General features: G+C 38.8%; 1 protein-coding gene across 3 annotated transcripts in view; it reads right to left on the bottom strand.

Moving 5' to 3' along the window:
- The window catches only part of ldb2a (LIM domain binding 2a), an 83,271-nt gene extending 67,047 nt beyond the window's left edge, over nucleotides 1–16,224 (bottom strand). For all 3 annotated transcript variants that reach the window (XM_083560650.1, XM_083560652.1, XM_083560651.1), the window contains exon 1: nucleotides 15,952–16,224. In XM_083560650.1, the coding sequence (XP_083416776.1) occupies nucleotides 15,952–16,083 (132 nt within the window). In that variant the 5' untranslated portion in view covers nucleotides 16,084–16,224. The remainder of the gene's footprint in view (nucleotides 1–15,951) is intronic.
- Nucleotides 16,225–20,477: the final 4,253 nt, after the last annotated feature.

The following is a 20,477-nucleotide window of genomic DNA, read 5'->3' as shown; positions in this document are numbered from 1 at the left end:
GTGTCAGCAGGTGGAGAGAATACACTCTGAGAGCTCATTGATCCCCTCAGAATAGACATGTTTTCAATACTGGGGTCAACACACACACACACACACACACACACACACACACACACACACACACACACACACACACACACACACACACACACAAGCATCCATGCATGTTGGTCCCATCAATGAAACATTTCTAATGTGAAAAGTGGGCTCTTTTACACAACACCAAACTCTGAAAAATAATATTCATGACAGTAATTCTTTTTCTTCAAATTTGTCTGTAATGAAATCATGTTGCGTTGCAGGGTTCAGGCTGTGGACCTGGTGGTACTGTAACATCGTGAAAACACTGTAACCATAGAAATGTATGGCCCTTAATGTTACACTGCACAGATAGAGAGGACAAGTTCAAATAAAATACCACTAACATTAATTACATTCCTCCATCTTGCCACTAATTACTCTGCTATACCTTAATTGCTACAGGATTTTAATGGCTTCGGACGGCACGGCCAGCACCCGGCTAAAAGCCGGGAATTAAAGGATTCCATTTATCGGAGAGATAATCGACACTGTCACAATCAATGCCCAATCTGATCAGGCGTTCGCACCAATTAACACTATTTAATGGCTCAGCAGCCTCTGGGAACAATATCAATACAGCTCCACAAGAGCGAGCGGGTGAAAGTGCCGCTGCTTAAACACACTGCAAAAACGCTGCTTTGTGACTTTATAATAAATATCAAACACACACACACACATACCTCATTAAACCTCTGCCGTAATATTCATTCATGTTTGAAGCCTTTTAATTCGGAAAGGTGTAGGAGAGAATAAATTGTGGATTCTATGAAGTTAATAAGAGTTTTAAAGTATTAAAAGCATAACAAGCAACAAAAATTACAGCAGGTATCAGAAAAAAGTAGGAATGGTCAATGTTTTGGGATTAAATGGGAAAAAATGGACATTGTGAGGAATGATCAGCCAAAACAGTGGGGTCAGTTTATGAGGTTAATATTGATGCTTCTGCTAGAGATGATATATGCAGGTGGTCTAAGCTGTGGCTACAGTGAAATGAGATTTGTTGAATTGTGTTCATTGGGTTTCTTGCTTTAGTAACATTCTCGCTGTATGAAATTCCTGTCTGTGATGCAGTGCTCTGTTATACCTAATTTCTCTATAGTATGGTTGGTTTAATAGTTGTGGCATCATAATGATAGTATTAAGAGGTGGACTGATTCAGGCAGGACACCGCTGATGGCCTACCGTAGGTGTGAAATTCACGGCGTGCCACTGGAATATCTAGAACGTCATATTGTTTGCTGTAATGTTTATGACTCGGGATGAGCAATATATGCAAATATGTGCATGTTGACACATTTATCAAAATGCTGTGATTACTAAAAAACATTTAGATTTAACTGTTCATTAATATTAAGTATCTAGCAGCAAGATTTCGTTCATGATCTTTCAGTCAATTAACTAAAGGATGTAACGCAATGGGGTAACAATTGATTGCCTTAAACAAGTAACCTTATAGCATCTATAAATAGTCATGCTCTCACCTCTGTTTTTTCTTTTTCTTTAAGATAAAAAGACAATAAGTGTGCAGATGGTCATGTTCCCGAGAAAGAGCAACGTGTAAAGCTTTCTATCCTAAACACTCTCTCTTGTGAATATTATAAATATCTACACTGGAAATTTATAAAAACATTCCGACCAATCGGAATTGAAAATACAATGTTTATTAACCAGTTCGGCTCATTGCACAAATTGCTAATCTTCTTAATGTTCTTTAACAACGCCCATATAAATAGCCCATTTTTAGCCGGCTCTTTATCTTCATTGCTCCGCGAGCTGATGTGATGATCCGTATTAATACGAACAGCCAAAAGCTGTCCGAATGGTGTGCTACGGGTTGTTGGTTGTTGTCGTTTAAGCCTGGTGAGATGTTTGAGTTTTTTGGAGACATCAAAGAGACATATAATAGAAGAAAATCAACAACCACCATGGCCACATGTGCAGATTTAGGGATGATAAGATTGACTAATACGCATCGGTGCGTTGGCATAAAAGGTAACGATGTGATGCATCGTTTAAAAAAAATTGTCATTTGTATCGTAATGCATAGTTTTTTAATAAATTTGCATATATAAAAAATACATTTATTTATATATCATTTTTAGTAGATGGGCTATTCTTTTTTTTTTTAGAAAGTGAACAAAAATTTTATATGTAGATTGATTTCTTCTCGCTAAACTGTTGTAAACTCGAGCAAATTCTCTCAGTACCACTGCTGCTAAGTGAATATGACATATCACAGCACTACAGAGACCGAGGCGTGTCCTGAGAGTCACATCTTCCTGAAGACAGAATAAAAAAAGAATGTCTGGTTTTATTTAATCTTTTTTTTTTTTTTTTTTTGCACTACAAAGGCCTGTTTTCGAAAAGACCATGCATTAATTGCTCATTTTGATCTGTTCTAGTTTTTAATACTTTAATCAACATAGGCATATGTTGAATATGTATGCTTTATGCAAATGTATGTTTATATATTAGTGAAATCAAACTCAATATAGAGCATGAAGACAAAATATTCTTGTAAATGTTTTTTTTGTAATTATAGTGTTTTAAAGTGTGTAAATCACCAGAACACCACACAGAACTTTTGCTATGTTCCCACACGGTTTTAATCGCCGGATGTGTGCATCATGGTGGATTTGGTGCTTGATTTGAGACTTGGCGATTCAGTTTAAAATGCTTAGTGTTTAAAAATACTTTTTCGGTGGATTCTTTTTTCGACAAAGAATGGTGTTGTGTTGCATGTTTTAATTTCGCCTTTTTTATCGATTTATTTATGCTTTTAAAAAAAATGGTCAAAAAGAATAGCGCTATATATATATTTGCATTTGTGTTGTGGTTTAACAATACACAAAATTCATGGTTTGTTATGTACCTCGGGTTTTCTTTTTCACTCCCTCAATATGTGTAATGGATTTTCTCCTTTTACGAGAATTTCTTGAAGCTGGATATAAAATGCTAAATAATCTTTAGCAATATCAATGCTAGGCTTTTCATGCACATGCAAAACAAATCTTATTTCCAGTACAGAGTGGGTAGCCACAGTGTCATTAATTCAGTTTCTTTTTTTTTTATACCTCTAGCATTGTTGTGAGTGTTTAAAAAAAAAAAAAAAAAAAGTGCTCAAAGTGCAAGGCGGAGAATAAACAATATGCTGTCCGCCTCTTAATACGTTTCTCAGGAAACTCAGATTGTAACTATGTTCCACGCGTTAAAAAAAGATTTAAATAAAAGCCCTGAAAAGAAAGATTTGTTACAAATACGTGTACGTTACACCCCGTATATACAATATATTTATATTCAGCCACTAGTATCCAGTATATATGAACCACCGTAACCTATGACTTGAGGCAATTCGTTGTTTAACAAAAAGGGCTTAGTGGAGGGTCAAAAAGGCTCCGGAGTTCAGACGTCTGAGATCTTAAAAGCATGACATTTGACATTTGTGTTATGCCCAAAGGAACCATTCAATAACCCAACCAAAAGAGATTTTCAGGTCTAAACACTCAGTCAAAATAACGACCTCTATGAGAATCTTTTTACAATAATATAAAAAAACTCTCCAAGGGTTCTGTGGAAGATGAAAAGTTCTAGCTTTCTATAGCAGTTCCACATTTTTAATAGGAGGCATAAACTATTGATAGTGCTGTAGAAAGCTGTAGAGGTGTAAACAGAAAAGTCAAATGTTGTTATTTGTTTTCTAAATAGAAACCTACAACAGAATCTTGTTCTCTTATACTCTGTTTACACACACATCAATTTATCCATGCAAGTTGTCAGTCATTGTACTTTTAAGCCGCCAATACTTTAGTGGTTCCTACCTTCATCACTGCTAGCATATGTTTACTAGCATTCCAATAAATAGGAAATTAATCATCTGCATTCTACATTCTTCACTACCATTCATCAATGAAAGCCGAGCCATATTTGCATAGCAAGTAAATTGTATTGCAGGACACGCCTACAATTAGTCACCAATACCTGCCGCCGCTCATGTTCCCCTTTAGCTCTCATTCAAAATGTCTTTGGTAAAATTTTTTTACCAAAAAAAACACATTGCTGAAAGTAAGATTGTAGCTTGAACTATCTAAAGAACCCACTGTACAGATTCTAAAATGAACTTGATTCGAGCCAGAGAGAAAAATGGAAGGTCTGTTAGAACTTTAAATCGCTATACGAGACTAGCTCTGTTTATAAGAAAGTAGTTTCTTCATTTATCTTTACGCACTAGTGTGATCATGTTGTTTCTGGTGAGAAACTCGGTGGACAGGGAGAGCTCGGTGACAGGGTGTGCACATGGTCAGAATAGCAGATGTGGTAACACGTGTGGTCAGAATAGTACCAGTTGCGCAGCTCCCGATGAACACATGGATGATGTAGTTTGGCACACTGATTTATGAATGTTGGTGCTTCCTGTGACCGTGCGTGCAGCCTTGTGCTGCCATCTGTTGGCATGTTACAAAACTAGGCTTAACAAAAACATATTAGACATATTAGGCATATTAGACTAGTACCAGGATCCAAACAGATGCAACAGTAAAATAATGTAATGCACAGAACAATTCCATTACGAAGCCTTTGGGTTTGAAAGTGTGTTTTCTGTCTGTACTGTAATAACAAACACTATCTGTAGCCTTCATGTCCCGACTGACTGGTGGGAGAAAAAAAGCGCTACAGTGGTTATGGCTCCTGAAACACAGATCGGCACTGATAAAGATGACATATGCAACAGTGTGAGTGCTCACAGGCGATAGATCACACGTCTTCATGTGCCACAGGAGATGAGTGGATCAGGCCTTCTCTCCTGATTGCTGCTGTCTGATAGTGGGCTCTAATGTACAGCACACTGATCACTCCTTTAGGACCCCAGGTGAACTAACCCGGGCGTCTGTGACGCTCGCCTGAAGATAAAGCCGTATTGATTGGGCCGTCTAAAGGGATTCATCAGCGCGCCAATGGCGCCTCTCGACCCAGTCACCGCACTACTGGGGCCAAGCAGCCGGGATTTATGGGAAATCCGCCGGCTTAGAGATACAAGCCTCTGGATCCTCTGTAAATAACAACAACGACTGCTTTTTTTTTATAGCGCAAACATAACAGACACATTTCTCACACTCACGAGTGACAGTCAGAATAACTACACCTGGAATAATCGATAAACCAGATCTTAAATATGATTCCTTTTTTTTGTTGTTGTTTTTTTACTAATTAGTAGATCTGAGCGATAGCTGTAAACAAGACCACTCTAAAGAACGCCTAAAATCTCTCCAGAGTCTCTGTAGACCTCTGAGCCTGAAACTGAAGATGGCAGCTGAACCGGGGAGACTTGTATAATTATTATGAGCGAGGAACTTAATTGGATTTCGAGTCGTAAGACAAAAAAGCTACAAGCGCCAGCTCCGTATGCTGCCTTATGAGTTTTCTGACAAGTCGGATTGAGAGAAGTGTTTGAGGTTGAATCACACCTTGTCGAATAAAAGCATTTCAATCAACACATTTTCACACCGAAGCCTGACCACATAATAAAATTAAGGGAAAATACAGTAAAGCCATGACCGAAAAAAAAAAGAAAAAAAAAACCATTCCCAACAAACGTGTCACTTGTCTGCTTGTTAGCGGCTCCTAACAAGTACGTTTTGAAGCGTCTAGTTCAGTAAATGTTTGGGTCGACCCTACAAATGTCTGCTGTCAGCATTTTCCCTTTTTGCCTTCATCACTACAGAATGAAATGCATTGTTTCAGACTACTGACACTGCAGCTGCCCAGGAAATGTCAACCTGCACAACATTTAGATATCTGTACTGCTTGTGTAACACAATACCATAAACTGTAAAGGTCAGGCCTTACAGCCATTTATATAATGTCCTACTGGTACCTTCATACAGTATATACGCTCTAATCTTCAGGATAAAAACTAAAGTTGACTATGTATCATCTCAGGTACTGAAGAGACAATAAATATATATATAGTGGCTTAACACTCAGCCAGCATGTTGTCTGAAAAGCAAAAGAAAAGAAACAGGGACAAAGTTGTCTTTCTGTGGTGTGAGATTGAAGTGAGGAGTGGGAGGATCACAACAAGGACAAAATTACTTCAGCAGTGTTGTCTTGTTTCATTTTCAAGGCAAGATGCAAAGTCTGAGACTCAAAATTGTGAGAAAATCTGAAATCTTAGACGTAACACATGACAGGCCATGAGGCCAGGATGAAAAAGCACTGATTGATGAATTTTATTATTGAAGCACAATCTACAGTCTTTTATTATGGTACCTTTTCTTCTTCTTCTGGCCAAGCTGTATCTGGCAGGCCATAAAACCGTCTGGCAAAAACGTGTGAAATTCGGCACATTTATTGGGAATGGTCTAAGGAACATTTGGATAAAATTTGGGCTGAATACAACCAGAGCTCCAGCACCAGCATCAAGTTAAATTTGGGTCGAATTTGAGAGTACGCTTATGGTGTGTCCCAAACTTTCACATCATGAATGAAACTATAAACGACTAAAGTACTTTTGCCTACAGATAAACCTCCCCTTTCCTATGACTGCTTAGGCAGCAGATGTACTTTAGTAAGTCTGTAAATGTGAAATATTTATGTTATTGGCCCCCCAAAAAAACATAACATAAATGGGGGCCAATGGGTTTTCAGCTTTAAAATTTTTTTTATTTTTATTAACAACTGTAAATGATTTAAATAAATTCACAAGCCACAATTTATACTTTTTAATATATTTACAATGTTGTTGTGGAACGTCCACAAAAACGTTTTACTTATAGAAATGATAAAGTGGCGTTACAACCAGCGTAATTACACCAACCAGGCATAACTTTATGGCCACTGATCAGACATAACATTATGACCACCTGCCTAATATTGTGTTTACCCTATTAATATTTACCCTTATCTTCTTCATAGAACTAAGCAGTTGTGGGTTAAGAGTCTGGCAGGATTTAAACTAACAACCGTCTGATCAAAAGTCCAACATCTTAACCACTGAGCTATCTCTACATTTCTTCAATTCTTAAAAAACCAATAGATTTTTTAAATCAGTACCAAAAGAAAGAATCGTGCCATGAATCATGTAATCATAACACTTCTACAGGAATGCATGAAATCAGGGCAGAAAAAACAAACAGCGGGAATTCTCTCCGTTCCTGCACGCACTCGTTTTTTCCGTACGCGGCGCTGTATGCCGAAGCATGTAAATGTCTCACTATCGCGCTGCAAGCGTCCCGCTGAATAACATGTTAATTGCTTCCTTTCAACGAACGCTAATTGCTAAGATCGAAATCACAATTTCGGCTAATTCCCAATTTATTATGCAAGTTTGTTATGAGTTTAAATACTAGCTATTTAAATAACAGTAATTAATATGATTAGATATTTAAAAAAAACTATTTTTCCGACGTCAATCAAAATATTCGACAAGGTTCCTTTTCTTTTCTGTCACATTCAAATCAATCCGACTTTCTCGTCGCAGGCTTATAGAAAACTGAAGAATTAAAAACTTTGGCAAATAGGACATAAAAAAAAAAAATGCTACTGGAAAACAGGACGTTGGTAAAAATGGGCGAGCCCCCCTTTATCTGTTATCAGACCGGCATTGCGGCCTGGAAGGAACTGCGGGAAAGTCGCAGGAAAAAGGTGGGACTATTGTCTGAGCATCCTGCCAGCTTCTCCACCACCTTATTGTTTCAAAAAAAATTATTATTTTTTGCTCCTGCTGTACTTGCGGTGTAATCTATCACATAGCAGACAGCGGCCTCGTAACCCCTCTTTGTGTGATAATTAAAGGAACTATTGACGAAACCAAACTATTGTGTCGTCGTTTTCCTTCTGGAATCGATGCGCCGTAACGCTTTATAACACGTCGCGCCCGCGCATGTAATAATAACACGACAATGTGCTTGTCACCACAGGTAATAATACCATCCAGCACAGCCTTATTAATCATACCGATGTCTTTCAGGCTCGTTTCGAACTCCTGGGTTTGATATAATGTGTGTCAGCAATTGTAAGATAGCAGGTCAGCGCGTTGCCAGGTGACATAACAGCGATTATAAAATCACGAACGTGTCGCAATTTCTCAAAGTCTGAGACTTTAAACACACACACACACACACACACACACACACACACACACACACTGGAGTAAATACATTATAATTCTAGCAATTTGTGTTAGTTCTTGTCTCTAAAAAAACTTTTTTTCTAATTTCTTTCTTTGTATCTTTTTAATTAAATGGAATTTGGAGGTGGTTTTTTTGGGGGGGGAACATACTTGTCTTTGCACATGAATTGCAAGCTTTCCTATTTCAAATTAGAATTAGAGAGGTGAAATGATGATGATGATGATGATGATGATGATGATGATGATGATGATGATGAACAATTTATTTTTATTGTTATTATGAATAACATCAACATCATACAAAAAAAAAAATTAATTATTTTGAATTTACACCACAGAAATAAACCTTATACGTTTTTTTTTTTTTTAACCTACGTCAGGGGTCCCTAACCAACAGGTCACAAACTGAGACTGGCCCGTGGATCATTTTGTACCAGGCCACACAAAGAAAAAGAAAAATTTTAACCTTTTTTTTTTTCTGGTGTTTTATTTAAGTGAGTCGCAGTTTTTTTTCTCTAAATGAAGCTTGCACTAATTCTGAATTATGGTGAGTTGACTTGCATTACATCATTATACATGTACTAATTCAGTTAATAATTCAATCATATAATATGTGTAATAGTAATATGCACGTTTTTGTGTTTGGTTGTGTGCGTGACCCACAAATGATCTTGCTTGAAACTGTGCAAAATAGATTTCTTATAGCCACCATGCGCCGATATCATATTTCCATCATATTTTAACAAAAGTGAAAGACACCTAGTCAAAAAGACAACAACAAAATAATAAACTATAATAATATACTAAATATATATACAGTATACAGTCTAGTGGAGCTGATACGTGGGCTCTGTAGTTATAAGAGTGAAGAATGTACATTTAAAGCCTCGTCTTTTTTATCATTTCTATAAAAAATTAAATACAATTAAAAAATTAGTAATTCCACTACAGTGAGACGTAAAAGTTAAGGGAGATACAGTATGAGAGACGCAGCAAAAGCTGTGCAAAATAATCTCCTGCTTTACCTGCCAGCTGAGAAATCAATTAAAACTCAGGTGTTATAAATGATCATGATCTCTCTAATGACTTGCCATTCAGAGGCAACAGCAGTTCTAATGGCACTATAGAGAAGGTTCATTGATTGGTTTATCTCCGAGAGACTCGGCAAGCGAGTTCCTTCTCCGAACAAAATGCGTTATCGATTGCCTTCAGATTGGGATGGATCATCAGTGTGAACCCCCGCTGCTCTTTTACATAAGCGCGTGCCATTCCAGAGCCATTAGGCAAAGATTCATAAAGCGGCGCTTCCGTTTATTTTCGTCTTTTTGAGCTCTTATGGATCGACCCTCTGTGTGTATGTGTGTTTTTCTTTCTCTCATCTCGCTCTGCCTCTTATTCTCTATCTCCATCCGCCTGCGAATATTCATGAGCGCAATGCCGATGGGCTGGGGTTGGCGTGGCTCCTCCTCGGCATGTTAAACGCCCGGCTCATTTGCATAAACACAGAAGCGCCAGCCTGCAGCCGAGCATCGCGCCCCGCCAGGTATAACACACCGATACAGAAACTGTCCATGAGACAGCTTAAGCATACTTCACAGAAGAAGAAGAAAGAAACAGACGGCCATGACGGTCAGTACACACCCCCTGTTTACATGTCCCATGCAGTTCTAGAGATAAGCCGTGAAAGGTCAGCTTTTCATTTCAAAAGCAACGTTCTCAGTGCTGTCAGCTCGGGCGCTTTGCATCGCCGGCGTATGAACCAGAACTTTCCATAGGCAAAGCGGAGTGACTGTTGCACTCGCCCGGTTTTGCCAATTCTTTTTTTTTTTGGATTGAAAATGTTTTGTGCACGTATAGACTTGGATGAAGGTGAAGAAGAAAAAAGAAGTCAGACATAACAGGAACTAAAAGGGTATATTTATATTAGGTTATATTTAGTAGATGATGGCAGAAAGGATGATGTCTAAATTCCAAACCTGATGAGACTTGCTACTTCGTGTCCATTTTAAAGAAATATTGGACCTTCTAAGTCCTGAATCTTATATATATATATATATATATATATATATATATATATATATATATATATATATATATATATATATATATATATATATATACATACACACACACACACACACACACACACATCATGTTTTTAAAACCTTATGTAATCTGTAAAATGGAAGGTAAAGCTACTGCATCCAAAGACATTCTATACAATTGTGTGCCTCTAATATTGTTGTTACAGTTTGAGTAAGAACTACATATGGCTGTAAAAATCAGATGTCCGTATACAGAATTTCATAAATTCATTAACAAATCTGGTACGTTTTCTCTGGATTATTGATTGGCAGGAATGCCCACTGTACAAATTTCCCAACATGAGCAAGTCTGTGAGACATCTTTTCAACAAAGGGCAGTGTGGGTGCAGGTTTTTATTCGAACGAAACAAGAGCCGCACCTAATAGTCCATTGAAAACTAAGATCCAAACAGGTGCAAACTACCGTGGCTGATAGAATAAAAAACCTGCACCCAAACTGGCCATTTGTGGAAAAGATTGGACTTTAAAATGCTGCAACACGCTTATGAGCTTCGATAGAGATAAGAACGAGAAGCTTGTAAGAGAACGACTGTTTAAATCTGTTTTAAATGAAATAGTGGTAGCGCAATGGATAAGGCGTTAAACTTCTGATCAAAAGGTAATGGGTTCAAATCCCAACCCTTCCAAGCTGCCACTGTTGGGCCCTTTGGCAAGGCCCTTAACCCTCAAATGCTCATCTGTATAACCAAAATAACGGTTATGTTAAGTCATTTTGGATAAGAGCGTCTGCCAAATGCTGTAAATGGTAACCAAACTGCAAACGGATAAACGGACAAATCGTTAGCGTTTCCAATTTCATGTTATAAAAGAAGGTTAAAACATTTCAAATGCTTCACACCGCCGTTTTCGAGGGTTGATTATTTCCTTCGAACAGCACGTTCCCATTGTGTTTTACTGCGTTTAATAGTTATTTACATTTGCGGCATTTAGCAGACGCCCTTATCCAGAGCGACGCACAAAAGTGCTTTGAGTCTCTAGTAATGAATAAATCTACACTGGTATGCCAGATTACAAACTTATTATAAATATAACTCTTGAATTCTACAAACTTGGAAAGTGCTAATTTAAGTATTTCAGTTATCCTTTTGTTCCGCAAATTCTGTCCTAAATCAATTTTAGCACCAATTAGCATCATAGACTACAATTACGCTTTAAACACCAGCCAGAGAGCCACGTGATGTGTGGAAAGATTTGATTCGGATTTTTTTTTCTCCTGTACCTGACACCATTGTTTGCACTGATGCACAAATCACTCGCACACTTTTCTTTCAAAAGAAGATTGAGATGTTTTTCCTGCCCAAAACTCCAAACTGCACAAGGTGTTAGTTTTTTGTTGTTGTTGTTTTTAAACAGTGAATTGTGTCTGTACAGCAGTGCGTTCGACTGTAACATCTTAGTGAGAACGTCCAAACGAGAAGATCTGAAGGATCTGAAGGATAGCCCGTGCGATAAGAGCGTAAGCCGGAGGAGATTAGTACGGCATGCTGCGGGTTTGTTTACGTTAGCCTGTTCGGCTAAGTGCTGCCTGGAAGTGCAAGCGTGCAAGGGCTTAGGCCACGGCTCATGCATTATGCATGACGTTGTGGCATCGCATCTCGGCAACGCAGCCCCCGTCTCCTTACGGTTCCCCGTGCTCGCGTCTGTGTCGAACAGCCGAGCTGTAGCTATCGCGCGGCATCCATATGCATCTGTTTAGCATTTCAGGACTTGGGTGTGGAGCTTGTCATAGGAAGAGTTTTATCATATGTGAGTGCAGCGCATGACATTTGCTTTCTCATGGAGGTAGAGATGGAAATGGCAGGAGGTACAGTTTCAGAGATTGAACGTATACAGTTTAATCATTTGGTAGATAAATAATAAATTCACATGTACGCTGTGAAATTGATAAAGACCTCAAATGTTTTTATGCCCCATTAGTTTTTATTCATCCATGTGGATCACATTCTCGATAAAATCAATAAAATGGTGTATTTAGGAAAATATTCGTAAACGTTATCCTGTTAAACTAAAACAATATTGAAGAATCGATGTGTGTGTACATATATAAAGCCTGTACTCATACATTAACCTTCCTAACTTTCCATCCCAAGCGAGTGATGTTGTTATTCTGCTCTAAAATCTAGAAATAAAAGACCGTCAGATTATGCAAAACAAAAGATATCATTTGTTTCTAGATATGTGTGTGTGTGTGCGTGTGTGTGTGTGTGTGTTGATAAAGAAAAAGAGTGAGAGAGAAAGAGAGAAAGGAGGAAGAGGATATAGCTCTTGTTCTTCTTAGCTTCCTAATCGCAAGATTGATTTAGTAACCTAATGAAAAGGTCACTGTTCGAATGCAAAGCAGAGACGCACAACAACCAGCAACACTTTTCCTGCTAGTCTCAGATTCAACAAGCAGCCAGCTGTCTGTTGCTTTATTAGCTAGCTACCTTGAGCGGCATTGCTAGCATAGCCTTTTACCTCACCTGGTACACACTTAAATGCTGAGTCTCTCTCTCTCTCTCTCTCTCTCTCTCTCTCTGACTGTCTACTTCTCAGAAATAGGGAACTAGATTATTAGTTTTCTGAAGTGAGTCATGCTGCAATATTTTACCTTCGACTACGTGCGTATTGTTTGCGTCACGGAAAATCAGTAACCGCAACAAAGCAATCCAGACACCGGTTAAGTGTGGGAATTGCTGCACTGAATGAAGTGGAGATTATGTAAAAAACCGATATATTTCTGGGAGAATGGTTTGCAATAAAAAATACATTTGAAAAATGTTATTATTTTATTATAAGTTACTCGGATACATGTGATGCTGGAAAAGCCTTCAGGTCCATGCAAAGAAATAAATGGCTGCTTTGTTATTGAATAAAAGCGTATTTACTTTTTCCTCTAATTTTAATATTTGTTTGCTTTATGATTCTTTGTTAGGTCATGTTTAAAAAAAAAAGAGAGAACACATACATATTCATGTCTTGTTTTATATATATATATATATATATATATATATATATATATATATATATATATATATATATATACACACAAGGGCTGTCAAAATGTATGCATTATCAACAAGTTAACGCTTGTTTCATTTAAAAGGCACAAATTTTATTAACGTGTGATTAATGCATTAAAAATATAACTATAAATTAATTAATTAATTAATTAACCCCCTTAATGCAACACACATTTCTTCATGACGTCCTTTCTTTACTTAGGTATAAAAAAAATTAATAAACTCCACCGAAAATTATTTTTAATAACAAAACATTTGTTTTACTGATGCGCCAAGTCTCAAATAAAGCACCAAAAATCCACCATGATAAACACATCCGGCAATTAAAACCGTCCGTGTGGAAACATAGCAAAAGCAAAAAATGTCCGTGCGGTGCCCTAATGATTTACGTTATTTAATACACTATAATTACTTTAAATTATTTAAAAGTACATCAATATTTTGTCTTCACGATCTATTGCAAAGCATCGATATTTGTCCATACCCATGTTGATTAGAGTATTCAAAACTTTTTTAAAGTATTAATTTAAGGTACATTTAAAACAAATAAAAATGTATATAAATGAAGGCTGAAAAGGCTAAAATATTAAGCTTCAAATCTTTAAACCTTGTGGAAAACATGCAGACAGCTTTTCTACAGGAAGTAGATTCAACATTGTTGTTGACTCTATTGTTCTCTATTGTTCATCGTTCAAACAGGTGATAAGTCCTCGAATGTTGTCAGCCCAGACGTGTTGTGTATTTGACATCAAACACTTTCCGTGATCATGATATTTTACGTGATTTTGTAAAAGACGGAAGAGGAATAGATGGGGATTTTCCAATCAAACACTCAGGAGTCTCAGAAGTGCCTTTGTTTCATTCTTGCTCACTTTCTGACCTTCATACCTTTCACACCTTCAAGCTTCATAGTTTTTTTGTTTTGGGGTGCACATGTAAATAAAGTATTTATCAGTTAACAGCAACAAACATTCAGACCCCATGCACACGACTATATGCATACTGTACTGTAGGTATCACTCGGACCTACAGGATCGGAAAAAAAACGTTATGACATCAAAATATTTGTGACTGGGTCTCATTGCTCAGTCCAATGTTTCTCAACCTGGGGTCCATAGACCCCTTGTGGCTCATGGCATAATTACATGGGGTCCTTAGGAATGTTTAGAAAAGAATTTCGAATACACATACACAATGCTAAAAATCTCAAATCCTAATTTACAATACAATCAACAGGTTTTTTTATTTTATGAAACCATATCCGCAGTCATGTGCATTCACATTCACAACTGAGCTCATTCTGCACAGCTCTCGACCTTCATGATCATCCCTGTGACATTCTGAACTTTAAGGTTTTGCCATGATCGGTTAAACTGACAATGAAAAAGACCATTCATCTTAAGTGATAATCAACTGAAGTGTAATGTTATGAATGAAAAAAAGAAGTGAAAGGTTTTTGATGTGAAATGTCAAAAGTAAATAAATCAGTGTGAGCAATAGGTAAAGCAGGCATCGTAGCCATCTGAATTTAATATTTATGACACTTGTTGTTTTGGGTGGATGTCTGAATATTTCATAGTCCTACAGCTGCAAATCAATGTAGAGAAACGCATCAGATTAGACGCCAGTACTTGTGGATTAGTGGATTAACCCTAATACTGTGTATATGGTCTTAGTGTAGAGATGAGATGAGAGAAAGTACACAAATTAGTAGTAACTTCAGTCCATAAATCCTTTACAGCAACAGATCCAGGGATGTGTGTGTGTGTGTGTGTGTGTGTGTGTGTGTGTGTGTGTGTGTGTGTGTGTGTGTGTGTGTGTGTGTGTGTGTCAGTGTGTGTGACTCCAAATGACAGTGTAGGGTTAATACAGCGTTCATAGAGTGTGTGCCGTTTTGCACACACTCCTCCACGTGGGTTTTAACCGGCAATCAGAGTTCCACAAGGCAAGGTTCAAAATCTGTGTGTGTGTGTGTGTGTGTGTGTGTGTGTGTGTGTGTGTGTGTGTGTGTGTGTGTGTGTGTATGAGGGATCTAATTTATGACATGAAGTTGATCGAAATGTGTGTGTGTGTGTGTGTGTGTGTGTGTGTGTGTGTGTGTGTGTGTGTGAGGGATCTAATATGTGACATGAAGTTGATCGAAATGTGTCTCTGTGTAAATGTGTGTGTGTCTCTGTGTAAGTGTGTGTGTGTGTGTGTGTGTGTTTGTGTGTGTGTGAAAGAGTTTGAGTTTTAATATTCAAAAGCGGCTGGAATAGACATCCGAACAAATGCAAGAACAGAGTGCAAGAAAGGAAACGGCAAAGGAGGTAAAATAAAATAAAACAAATAAATAAACAAATAAGGCGCAAAAAAAAACAAAACACGCAAATACACGCGCGCGCCCCGGCGCACGCACGCACGCAACACGCACGCATGTCGATGTTCCTGTGGCGCGCGCTGTGGCGCACACGCACAACTTTCAAGCAAATAAAAACAAAATAACAAAAACGAGACACACGCATATAGATCTCTCTCTCTCTCTCTCTCTCTCTCTCTCTCTCTCTCTCTCTCTCTCTCTGTGTGTGCGTGTGTGTGCGTGTGTGTTTGCGGACACTCGGAGACAGGACACGCCACATGCCGTGGAGAAACTCACCTCAGTCCGGGCCTGCAGCCGCTTGTTCAGCTCATAGATCCGGTACTCGGGCTGCACGGCGTACGGCGCGTGTCTCCTGTAGAAGGGCCCGAACGGAGAAGCATAGAACGGGTCGTGAGCCGGATTGGACATGCCTGATGCGTAAAGCCTAGAAAGCCGCTGCTGCTGCTGCTGCTGCTACTGCTGTTCACTCAACCTCGATCCAGCATTCGAGCAGCGCACGTGGAAACGCACTCCGACACGCCGCGCGCTCTCGCTCTCTCCCCGGCGCTGCTAAACTAACCCCCACTCCATCCCTCCCCCCCTCCTTCATCCCTCCTCCCTCCATCCCTCCTCCCCCTTCTCCACCTCCCCGCCTCCGCGAGCGCGAGGAGAAGAGGATGAGGAGGATGAGATGGTGGAGGTGGAGAAGGTGGAGGAGGCGCGCTGCTTATTGGCCAGCGAAGTAAGTGAAAGTCTGCGTTCACCTCCAGCAGAAGGGCTGCTCTTAGTGGAGTTTAATCAAGGATTCGTGCAAAGTAACAAACAAAACAAACAAACAACAAAGCAACATGGTATCATCAGATGAAAAAAAATGTTCCTTCATGAATCTAATAATCTGTTTCTCAGAATGTTTCTTTAACACAAGAGTCTTTCCTTTGCAATTAAAAGACTCCCAACATGCACAAAAAGTATTGGGACACCAGGCTTTTCCAGCCGTAGGTGGTTCTGGCCCAAACTTCTACAGTACATCAAAGTTGGAGGAACACAGTTGTGCAGTTTGGAACTAGGAGAGCCGAAGGTGTTCCAGCAAGACAGTTTAACGGTTAAGATACAGTGCTGGAAAGAGATAGGAAGTAACAGCTCAGTCGTTTCTGGGATGGACCTGGAAGGTTCTGAGTTTAAATCCCAGTCCCGTCAAGTTGAGCAAGATCCTTAACACCCCAAGGTGTATAAAAAATAAGGAACATTTACAGCATTTGTAAGATGAAATCCAAAGCAACTTACAACTGAGCAGTTCACGGTTAAGGGCCTTGCTCAAGGGCCCGGCAGTGGTAGTTTGGTGGTGCTGGGATTTAAACGTGTGACCTCTGATCCTATACCATTGGTCTGCCATCTTCTTGAAGTAATTTCCAGTCACTCTGGAAAAGGTTGTCTACCAAACACCATGAATGTAAATGGGTTGGAGTGGAAAATCTCCTGCTATAGAGCTCTGACCTCATCCCTACTGAAGATCTTTGGGATGAATGTGAACGCTGACTGCATCCCAGACCTTCTCACTTCACCTACATCAGTACCTGACCTTGCTAACATCCTTATGGCTGAATGAATGTCACTCAAACCCACACTCCAAAATCTAGTGGAACATCTTCTCTAAAGAGTGGAGACTTGTGTAACAGCAAATGAGGATTAATGTGGAATGGGATGCTCAAAAAAGCACATATGAAGCTTAATGTCAGGTGTCCAAAAACTTTTGTCCATACAGTATACTTTTTAATAATAAGATGCTTTCTCACTAAGTTTGTGTGTAATACTGAATTAGTAATAATTCCGTAAAAAAAAATGAATGTTGGAAATATTGGGTTTGTACACGTACATTTAAGGAGAAAACTGGAGAACCCGAAGGAAACCATGCAAACATGGGAAGAACATGTGAAGTGGAGCTGGGATGCATTTACATTTACGACATTTGGCAGACACCCTTTTCCAAAGTAACTTACAGGTGAGCAGGTTAAGGGCCTTGCTTAGGGGCCCAGTAGTGGCAGATTGTCCGTATGTATTTTTCTGAAGTGTTAATAATGAGAATGAGGTTTCACTGCAGGGTTAATGGGATGGTTAATATCTTTGTGAAGGAACAGACATTTCTGAAATTGAATTAGAAATGTTCAAGATACTTTTGGCATCATATATTTATATATAAAACATGAGCTCCTGTATTAAGTGCCAGAAGGAGGACAGATTAAGTATAGCTCAGTGGTTAAGATGTTGGACTTTTGCTAGAAAAAAAGTTGCTCCTTAAAAACCAAAAAAGATTCAAAATGATCTAAGAATGATATGTTTCTCGGAATGCTTTAACCAACAGAAGGTTGTGAGTTCAAATCCCACCACCACTATGCCTGGCCCTTGAACAAGGCCCTTGTCATTGTAAGTCGCCCTGGATAAGGGCGCCTGCTAAAACTCCAGAATGCAAAGGCAAATTATATTTATGTCTGGCTTTTTAAAACATGCAAAGTGTCCCCAGTTTTTGTGGGGTTTCTTCTATACACCCCATACACACACATTTTCGGTTTCTGTGACACTGTTAGGACCAGTCAGGTCAGAGCAGAACGGGTTAACGCTAACACTTCATATCTTCTCCGTCTACGATAATTGGATGAATTGAATCAAATCTCCATCCCATTCACACACATTCAGCATTTTTAATTCATGCGATAAAACATCTATTTTGGTGTTAACCTCCTCCGATTAAATGAAACTTGGAATTTCGAACGCCCCCAGCTCCGAAGATAGTTAATTATAAAAGTTGACGTGGAAAAAAAAAAAGAAAATCTATTAATAAACCCGTAATTAAAAATTACATTATTTCATATCTTCGGAAAACCTTTACGATCGGCTTTTCTTAAAAGGGTTTGCTTGTTTCGCCAAGAGCAAGTTTTTCAGTGGGTGTGTTTTATTCCACACACTTTCCTCTGCAGGGAAAAAAAATATATATCTTGACTTTCCTCCGGCTAAGATTGAGCTCTGCTGCAGAGGAGAACGAGAAAGAGAGAGGGAGAGGGAGAGACTGGCTTGGGCCTGGCTTTTAATTGGGATTGTGTGTGTGTGTGTGTGTGTGTGTGTGTGTGTGTGTGTGTGTGTGTGTGTGTGTGTGTGTGTGGAGGGGGAGATAGGCACGCCGAGGTGCGAGAGGGGAAAATCGAAATGGGTCAGGACACACATAGACACTTCTCTGCCAGGCTCCCCGCTGTTACTATGGTAACCCACCATGGTGCGATGTGCATGCCGGCGCCTCGGCAGGTTTGAACCCAAACACACACACACACACACACACACACACACACACACACACACACACACACACACACACACACACACATATGCGCTTGACTTTGCACAGACATTTACATATACTGGCAGGAATCTTGCTCATTCAGCATGATAGACTGGTACATCCTGTTCTAGAAATTTCCTCTGATTGAGTTCACCTTCATTGTTTTTTCGGGCAGTCCAGACTTTATATATAATCCTTTAAACTTTTGGGACACACTGTTTGGTTTAGACTTACATGCAATACCCTTATAAATAATGCATATAATAATCCAGAGTTAGAGAGTGAGTTAATCTATAGATGTGTAAAAGCAGCTTTTGGCTTTTAGACTTTTTCTTTATTTTGTTTTGGTTTTCCAACAGAATGAACCCACATGTACCCCAGCCTCAAACAAACAAACAAACAAATAGTTCGACATTTTCTCAGTTGCTTTGGAGAGTTTCTCAGATCAGAAATCAAATTTTCAAAACTGCTTGTTTAACCTCAACCGCATGTAGTCACTTGTGCACATCATAAAAGCATTGCTTTGAACAAATTGCGAATACTGTGGTACATTCGTTTAATTGATTCTGTACAACTGTCTGTTTCTTGCAATATCAATTGTTTATGTCATGTTGTTTATGTCATACTTTGCCCTTTTTTCTAAAACCAACTTGTTTGCTTCATTCTGCTGGAATGTTGAAGGTGTAAAAATTTTTATTTGTATTTTAGGAAATAAAACCTCACAAATCAAATCTTTTTTGGGGGGCTTTTCACTCACGTGTCTTGGTAGGATTAGAAATGAGTTTATTAGAGGGACAGCGCATGTAGGACGTTTTGGAGACAAGGTGATGGAGGCAAGATTGAGATGGTTTGGACTTGTGCAGAGGAGGGACATGGGGTATATCGGTAAGAGAATGCTGAGGATGGAAGACCAAGGACGAGGTTTATGGATGTGGTGAGGGAGGGGGCGGGGGGGTATGGAGACGGATGATCTGCTGTGGCAACCCCTAATGGGAGAAGAAGAAAGAAGAAGAAGAAGAAGACTTACATGTGTCTTAGTGTTGAAGACTAGAGCATCTTTGAGCCTTCGTTCAATGAGAGTCAAATACTGTTAAAAGTACTGTTCAAATCAGATACTCTAAGACATTTACTTAAGTCATATTGGAATTGGTGGCTTTTAACTTGGAGTAAGTTGCAGTTAGGTATTTATTCTTTTACTTAAGTATAATTTTTAGGTCCTCTTTACACCTCTGCTAAATAGAACCCTAGATGTAATTCTATTTAATGCAGTGTGGTCCCAAGATAGACTTTGAACCCAAAATGTCCTGATCATGATACATCGCTTACTGCAGTTTTTCAGTTTTTCTCGGTTGCTTTGGTGCGTTTCTCAGATCAGAAATGAAACTTCTCAAAACGACTTGTTTAACCTCTACATCACGTAGTCACTTGTGCTCATCATAAGAAAATTTCTTGTTGCTTTGATCAAATTGCGGATGTTTTGTACATTCATTTTTAA

Source organism: Silurus aristotelis, assembly GCF_946808225.1.
Source record: "Silurus aristotelis genome assembly, chromosome: 14".
Classification (NCBI taxonomy): Eukaryota; Metazoa; Chordata; class Actinopteri; order Siluriformes; family Siluridae; genus Silurus; species Silurus aristotelis.
Note: the sequence above shows the minus strand (reverse complement) of the source record. Positions and strands in the feature narration are given on the sequence as shown.